Here is a 9,235-nt window from a genome sequence, read left to right on the forward strand (position 1 = left end):
CTCTAGTGCATCAAAAAAAGTGGAGAGCAAGCACCCAGCCACAATCCTCCATCCAAGAAAAATGCAAGGAAGAGAGGAGAGGGGGGATGTGCTATATATAGGCCGAGGACTTTAGTCCCGGTTTGAGACACAAACCGGGACTAAAGGTGGCGCACATGCGGGCTGCCCACCGCGTAGCCCTTTAGTCCCGGTTTGGGACACGAACCGGGACTACAGGCTCCTTACGGGCCGGGACTAAAGCCTCGAGAGAGGCATTGAGAATTGGGGCGACGTGGCCGGGCCTTTAGTCCCGGCCCAGAGGCAGGCCGAGACTAAAGGGTCCAGGCCAAAGGCCTGTTTTCCACTAGTGAAAGTTCTCGTAATCGAAAGAAACTTTGTGGGAATTTTATTTGAATAAATAACAAATACTAGAATGAAGATCCACCAGAGGGGTCACCTGTTGGTCACAAGACAACAATGCACATAATTAATGATGTCTTATGGGGCCCTCGAGCGTCCGGCTGACCTAATCCCAAGCCTATATATTCTCTTTACTCGAGAAAAAAAACAGGAGAGAAGTTTTCATCACGTTTTACATAACGGAGCCACCATCACCTCCCGTTCTTCATAGGGAGGGCGATTGTGGAGTCCGTTCGAGGCTCCGGAGAGGGGGATTCGTCGCCATCATCATCATCATCAACCCTTCTCCATCAACAATCCCATGATTCTCACCACTGCGAGTGAATAATTCCTTTGTAGGCTTGCTAGATGGTGATGGGATTGGATAAGATTTATCATGTAATCGAGTCAATCTGCTAGGGACTGATCCCTAGCTAGTATCCACTATGTTCTGGGATGTTATGACCTTATTATGCTTAATGCTAATCATTAGGGTGTGAGTGCCATGATTGTGGTCTGCACCTATTATGTTTTTATGAATATGAGGGTGTCTTGGATCATATCTTGCAAGTTGTATGCATCTATTATGTGTTATGATTCGTAGATCCAAAAGTGACAATAATTGGGATCATCTTTGGTGATGATCGTACTATGAGGAGTTCATGTATTCACTATGTGTTAATGTGTTGTTACGGTTCGCTATTACAAGGAGGTCTTAATATTCCTTAGATCTATTTATGAACGCCGCTGCCGTGGGAGGGTAGAACAAAATATGTCATGCAAGTTCTCATTATAAGCATGTATAACTATACACGAAATACATGCTTACATTATATTGATGAATTGAAGTTAGTTCTGGGTCGCTGTAGGTTGTAAGTGTTGCATGATCAATGTCATCCAAATATACAAATATCCATCACTGATCCAATGTCTACGCTTATCTTATATTGGTTTTTTCGCTAAGTCACTACTGTTAATGTTGCTGTTACAATCACTATAAAACAACTACTCTCACTGTTACTATCACTACTGATAGTGTTACCGCTACTATCAATGCTACTAAACACTTTATTGCAGATATTTAGCTTTTCATGTGTGTATCAATTGAGTACTCAATTGCTGCTCTCTTTGTGTCGAATCAATAAATTGAATGAAATACTACCTTCAAAGACCGTTGCAATCCCTTATAGTTGTGGGTCACCAAGAGCACGTATTTGCCAAACCATGTTCGATCACTCGGTTGTCTCGCTATTCGTAAAGAAGTTTAAACTTACAATTGTTCATCTTAAACTTGTGGTTTTCTCACTCGCTCTTACCAAGTTTCGTAGATAAAACTATAAGACTTTTTTTGTCAGTTGGAGGCACAAAAATCATGATTGTATCGGTTGATCGTACAAATCTTGAAGAGTTGAAACTTCATATTAATTTTCAAAATTCATCAAAACTTATACAAAATGGGATCTTATTTTAAACCCTGGTTATAAAAAACACAAATATGAAAGCAGAACTTAATTTAGAACGTTTGTTAAAATATATAAGAATTTAAAAATCAGAAGCCAAAACTAAAAACGCGCAGGGGGAACTCGGTGCCCTGAGATCTACATTGTCACAAATCGTTGTCCGAGGTGGAGCTCTCATCACTGGTAGCCCCTCGCCCCCCCCCCCCCCCCCCCCACACACACACACAAATCGAAGGAGCCAGATGTTTATCGGTCTCAACTGTTCTGACAGTGTTACACTGTTATTACTTGACCAAGAAAGACTACCTACCAGGCCGGTTAATTAAAATGTATACTTCCTTTCTTCTGGAATCTTTTGAAATTCTTATTATATGCTGCTTTTAAGGTCGCTAGCCAGGAAGGTCTCGGAAAGAGAAACACATATATACTCTTCATCCAGTCATCCTATATATATACCTACACCTAGAGACCAAGCAGATCATTCCGTAGTACAAGCAGTGATCGACTCTTGAAACTAAAGTAGCTATGGACGCTGCCTCTGTGCCAACGAGCCGATTGCTCCCGATACGCACGCGGAGGTCGGCACCGGCCGAATGGACGACGATGGACGATTCCGCGGCGGCTGTGGAGGAGCCCGTGACCCCAACTGCTAGACTCATGGAGGCTGTATACATCGTCGTTACCATCGGCCTTGGCTCTCCCGTAAACCTACCAGTCTTCAGCGCCGGCGTCGCCGCCGAACTTGCCCGTTTCCCACGCTTCCGCAGCATCCAAGTAAGAATACATGCATACTCTCTCTTACCAGTAACAGCATACTTAACGTTTTTGTCACTAGGTAGGTAAATTACACGAGTTCATACGTGTGTCAAATGGCAGGTGATAGATGGAGATGAGTCAAAGGACGGCAACAACCCGCGGTGGGCGCGCACGGCGGTGAACGTAGAAGACCACATGATCGTCCCGACGCTAAATCCCGCCGCTGTGAAGGCCGACCCAGACCGGGCCGTGGAGGATTACGTGGCCTCAGTGTACACACTCCCCATGGACTACTCCCGCCCTCTATGGGAGTTCCACTTCCTCGACTTCCCGACCTCCGAGGCGTCCTCCACCGTGGTGTTACGCGTGCACCACTCCCTCGGCGACGGGATGTCGCTCATCACACTCCTCCTGGCGTCCGCGCGCAGCGCCGCCGACCCGACGCGCCTGCCGACCTTGCCAGAGCAGCCGGCGCGCACAGGCGCCATCTACGCGCCGCGGCGCCGTGACCGGACATCTGCTGGCGCCCTAGCGGCGTTCATCAGGTGGATCTGGCTGTATCTGGTGCTCGCATGGAACACCATGGTGGACGTCAGCTTCTTCGCTGCGACGACTGTGTTCCTGAGGGACCCGTGCACACCCTTCAGACGCGCGGAAGGCGACGTCTCGTTCAACCCCCGTAGGCGCTTTGTGCACCGGAGCCTCAGCTTGGACGACGTCAAGTTCGTCAAGAATGCCATGAATTGCGTAAGTATATATATACCATATGTACCGGCTATCTAGCTGTCCTCTTCAATGGAACGACCATCACATAACTCTTCGAAAATCCTGACCGCTTGGTTTCTAAAATCATGACCGTGTGTACTTGTTAAACTAGACCATGCCCGCTACGGAAAATTTGTTAAAAAATATATGGATAAATGTTAGAAAACTGGTGTTAATGTAAAAATCATTATAAAATGTCTTGCTTAATTACGTAGATTTTTTTTTTGCATGAGAGTATGTTTTGCATGAAAAGATTAATAAAAAAAGTAACTTATGACTATATAGATGATTTGATGATGTGACATTGTTGCATGAAGAGGAAAATTGACTAATGGGTTCTAGCTATTTAAGAATAGAAGATTTGATGTCATAGCGTTTCGTTAAGTTTTAACTCCTTAAATTGGGTACGAGCTAGACGACCGACAAGATCGTAAGTTTCAAAAGCCGCGACTGACAAAATCATATGTTCCATCTCTTAAACCTGCTATGAGTGTCCCGCAAAACCGTAAGTTTCAAATCCGGTGAGGAATAAAATTGTAAGTTTTAGAAGCAAAATCTTAAAACTTGTTGTGCCCTCATGCGGCTTACAAGGATACATATTGTAGATATACAGTTTAAGCTATTGTATGGTTTAATCCCCAAATCATCTTTAATCTGATAGCATCAGTTTTATCTCTTGACATGTGTGGCCTTAGCGGTAATAATTATGCTTCTGTGCGTGTCTACATATTTGCGTGCTAACATTACTTTGTGTGTTTTTCCTTTTCTGGAGACTGTCAATGATGTGCTCGTTGGGGCAACTTCCGCTGCTCTGTCACGCTATTACTTTCGCAAGTCTGGTAGGGTATATAGTTTATCCCACGAGCCAACGTACTGTACTTATAACTATACACATTAATTCTTGTAAATATCTTCAACTTGTGTTAGGTGGCATTAACACCTACAGAACATGGTTGCGGTCTGTCCTCGTTGTCAATACAAGGCCAACCGCAAGCCTACAAGTAAGTTTTTCTTTCATCAAAAATTGTAAATTTACAAAAGCATGTCATTACTGATATTCATTTATGTTTCTGCACTTCGAATGACTACAAATTCCTTGTCTAAATAGATGACATTTTAGTTGTCAGACCAATTATCAAACGTGCAACTTTTGGTCCGTCACTTTTCATATGAATGTGCTTACAAGAATATGAATCATTCCATTATAAAAAAAGTTATTGAAAAACTAATAATATCATATATGCACAGCTGACAAGCCTAAATAATTCCAGTGTATCTTACTAGATGTTTAACTATACGTGTGTTGAAATGTTATTTATTTCCAAATGAAAGATATCATCTCACTACAAAGCATGTCATTATGTTAGTCTAATGCTTTCATACAACAATGTACAGACATATGCTAGTATGATAGAATCCGGTAAGAGTAACGATGTGGCATGGGGAAATCAACTAGGCTACATCCTCCTACCATTTCATTTGGCGATGCACGATGATCCACTTACATATGTTCGCAAGGCTAAGATGACCATGGACAGGAAAAAGAGCTCACTTGAAGCTATCTTCACATGTAAGATAAGTGAAGTTCTTGTCAAAATGTTTGGCTTGAAGGTATATTTGCTACCCATTTACTTAAATGTCTTCCGCAAAATCGAATTACACGAATTAAAAAACTCCTTGTTTAAAAATTTCACATTGTGTTTTAGTTACTATGCAAGTTTGTAACTATTTGTCTTGGTCATGACAATCCAAGCAGGCGGGCGCTTTTATCTTCCGTCGTATGTTCGCCAATACAACTATTTCGTTCTCAAACATGGTTGGACCAACTGAAAAAATAGAGATGTGTGGGCATCCGGTTGTCTTCATTGCGCCTAGCGTTTATGGAGTTCCACAAGTAAGTCACCCATGATCTTATGTCCAAAACCTTTGATCTTAAACCAAAATTTTACTTTTGTCAAACTCAACTTATCTACAAAACAATCGACAAAGGGGCATTGGTTGTAATGCTTTGATTTGGAACAGGAAGCCACTGTAATTGGTCTAAATTATCAAAACTACTCATGTGATCTACTTTGGTTGATTGGGAAAAAAGAGAATAGAAAACCACAACATTATACATGCTACCGCATTGTCATATAATTATATTCAAAATTATAGATGCACCAAGGAGAAACTAAATGTATATAACTAGACAGACCAAATTCAAGTAAAAGAGTACCCAAAAGTAGGTTAGGTGTGCTTTGAAATCTCTCTTCAATGGAGTTTATAGAAGAACGAGATAGTTAGGAGTATCTGCACTTATGCATTTCCTCCTCCTCCTCTTCTTTTGTAAGCGAACTTGAACCCAAGACACTACACATGGGTAGATGCAATTCTAGATACAACTATCTCAATAGTTTTGTCATTAAATGGATACCCTAAGGACATAACTTGATCTTGTGTAGGCATACATGAATACTACAAGTAAAACATCACAAGAAATAGAAATGGAAGTAAACATATAAAATTATATCATTCTAACACCCTAGTTCATAATTAATCACACGTGTTTCTTTTGCAGGCGTTGATTGTGCACTACCAGAGTTATGATAACACTATTAAGGTAGTTTTATCAGTTGATGAGGAAATATTTCCAGATTATAGTCAACTTCTCGATGACTTTGTCGAGTCCTTCCGGCTCATTAAGGATGCAGCTTCAAGGCTTTCAGGATCCATCAAGAAATAGTAATCAATGATGAATTACTTAGTCAACTTATGAAGATTGTATAATGCCAACAATGTACTCCTACATGTTCAATGTGTGTATCACAAGTCTTGACGAATCACCTACAACAATAAAATGTACGAGACCAACGTTGCGAATCAAATGTATTAGGACAATATTATTGTTGGACAAGGATTTATCATGAGGAATAATATGAAGTATATATTTATAAAAGGACCATGCTAATTAATTAATTAATTAATTTTCCTCCCATAAGATTTTAGTTTTGTACTCATAACTCTAGAATTGTCTTTATTATGTTCATTAACATAAAAATTTAAATACTCATTACTAGGAAATAGCTTATAGGTAGAATATTATCGGTAGCGCATGTTATGTACCACGCGCTACTGTTACGTACGATAGTGCGGGCTCTAACAAGCGCTATGGGTAGTAAGCATAGCAGTAGCGCTTGTAAGCTTGGGAGCACTACTGCTAAGTGGGCCACACTCTGCTTGTTATGGGTCCATGTTAGCAGTAGCGCTTGTTATCGAACGATGCCTCAACTAATGTAAATAGCAGAAGTGCTTGTCCAAGACAAGCCGTGCTGCTGAATCCTACCATATGCACTTGACCTCTCCCCCGCGCCCTCACTCTCCTCACTCTCGACTTCGTCTCTCCCCTGCGCCGGACGTCCCCCATCCTGTCCAGCCCTCCACGCCCGACCTCCCTCCCCATTCCGTCCCGTACCCGCAGCCCTCCACTGCGGCTTACCTCCGCGTCCCGCTCCCATCGCCCGTCGCCAGCAACCCTCGCCTGCTGCCGCCCAGCGTCAAGGTAGCTCCTCCCTCAACGTCCCTCCCTCCCTCCTCCCTCTATTTTAATACATCAACCTATTTAGGTATAGAAACATATTGAAATTTTAGGTATAGAAACTTGTAGTATAGAAAATTAAAGTACTGAAATTTGTAGTATAGAAGATTTAGGTATAGAAATTTGTTGTCCTTATTTTTTAATATAGAATGATATATGTCATTATTGAACATGTGTATGATTTTGCAGGGAAAACCATCGAGTGACCTATGTTTTACCGGAATATTGATTCATTTCTGTTCCGGCAAATTTCAGGCTCTCATTGTATGTATCGTTTTTAGAAGAGGTCATGCCGAAATTTTCTTGATATATGTAATGTTAAATGATTGATAATTCGGGTTGACTTTCAAACTGTTGGGGTTACTTGGGTGAATTTTAGTGAGGAGGAACACCAAACCCCGACTGTTGTTGTGGTGGTCGCTTCTCCTTCGTTCCCATGTGCCAAACATTTTTGTAGTACACTTGGGAACAAAATGGAGGAGCGACCATCACCGACGGTCGTAATATCAATGTAAAGGAGTGTCCACTATATATACAGTCCAAATACCAGTGACGAAAAATGTCGACTGTTGTCATGGGGTCGCTCGTCCTCTTTTTCCTCGTGATAGACCTATTGGTGGTGCATGAGAAGAAGGAGATGAGCGACCATCACCGACGGTCGTAATATCAATGTGAAGGTGAGTCCATCATATACAATCCCTGAGATGAGAGTGTTTTAAGGGAGACTCGATAGATTGAAAGACAACTCGTGCTAAAGAACTATCAATTTTTAACCTTTTAGCTATGAACAGGATGAAGCTCTACTAAAATCTAGTTATTTTTTCAAGGGAGACTGGATAAAGTATTTATTTGAAATGAAAATGTGAAGCTAGTTTTTCAAATGAAAATATGAAGTGGGTTTGTTTTTTAATCTTTGAATCATGAACACGAAAAATGTGTGACGAGAAGGAGTTCTGTGAGTGCTATATGTGCACCGATGATAGGGGAATATGCGACCATTATCCTCACCTAGACAGCGGTACGTCCTTCACCGTCAAGCTAAAGGAGGACTTTAAAATTGCTACGATATGTAAAGGCGGCATGTATTCGTTTGTAATTAAGCATGTCGTATGCTTTTTCTTGAATTAACTTGTAATTTTCTTTTGTACAATTCGACTATTGCGTTGCCTGCCATGCAAGACTCTATGTCCCGAACAAATTATATTTGCAAGAGAAGGAGAGTACCGAGACTAAGATAGCTCATCTAAAGACATACCTTTACACTTTTTCTATTAAGGTAAAAAAATGTAGTAGATCTAACATATTTTTGTTGCTATGCTTGGAGAGCATTTTGCAAGGCATACGGATTTGAGGAGGACATGAACATAACCTTCAATCTTAGTCATGACGATGATCGTGATAATAATATCGAAATTTGGATGCATGTGGATCACTTGATTCCAGTTCTACCTTCAGGTCAGTTTGTCAATAAATTTGTTAGTTAATTTATATTGTTTATTGAGAAATATTTGATACTCATCCCGACTAAATTTGTTCATGATGTTGAGCATTTTAAGAAGAATAGCATGATTGACAACAGTTATTGAGGATATGTGTCACTAGTGCACAAGTAGAACCTTTATAACATTACTTCACACATCTTTATAAGATTTATTTTACTATTGTGTCACTGGTCCATCTTTTTCACACATTATTTTTACGCAGAACTAGTTTGCTAAGTATGTTATTATTCCTCAATATAATTGTCAATTTCTAATGTTTGCTCAATAAAACAATGAATGGCTAATTTGATTGCTCAAAATCACTATGAATTGCAACTATGATTGCTCATTAAAACTGTCAATTGCTCAATATAATTGTGAATGCCTAATATAGGAATCTCAATAGAACTTTGAAAACTACTATGATTTTATAATATATTGGTGCATCACTACTGTGAATCCTCAAGTTTTTGTATGATTTTTTCGTTTTGATGCCCCCTGATCGATTGATGGATTTATAGATGGAGAATGTACAGAAAATCAGCACACTTTTGCTTCTCCTAATTAAGTGGTTTGATTGATCAGTTAGATTTGTTTTAACTAGGTGCTCCTCTTTGCTCATTTTTAGGATGTTTGCCATTGACACCAGGGCTCCTCCTCGTCGTCATGCCTCCCATACCACAACCCCATTGGAGGTGTGAGTGCCTCCTGAATGGGTCATGGACCAGGCACCAAAACCTATTGGTGTCGTAGAGAGATGGCGACAATGCTTGCAGAAACTGAAGAACATGCGGGCTCTCGCAGATGAGAACCCACAC

General features: G+C 40.9%; 1 protein-coding gene across 1 annotated transcript; it reads left to right on the plus strand.

Annotated features, from left to right (window-relative positions):
* Nucleotides 1-2,323: 2,323 nt before the first annotated feature.
* Nucleotides 2,324-6,321, plus strand: LOC123400099 (wax ester synthase/diacylglycerol acyltransferase 11-like). The gene is made up of 7 exons (XM_045094510.1): nt 2,324-2,612; nt 2,715-3,341; nt 4,132-4,198; nt 4,287-4,360; nt 4,755-4,970; nt 5,116-5,253; nt 5,920-6,321. Exons 1-7 carry the CDS (start codon nt 2,364-2,366, stop codon nt 6,082-6,084), a joined length of 1,536 nt encoding a protein of 511 aa, XP_044950445.1. The 5' UTR covers nt 2,324-2,363; the 3' UTR covers nt 6,085-6,321.
* The last annotated feature ends 2,914 nt before the right edge of the window (nt 6,322-9,235 follow it).

The sequence above is a fragment of the Hordeum vulgare genome, chromosome 5H (assembly GCF_904849725.1).
Source record: "Hordeum vulgare subsp. vulgare chromosome 5H, MorexV3_pseudomolecules_assembly, whole genome shotgun sequence".
In the NCBI taxonomy this organism is placed as follows: domain Eukaryota; kingdom Viridiplantae; phylum Streptophyta; class Magnoliopsida; order Poales; family Poaceae; genus Hordeum; species Hordeum vulgare.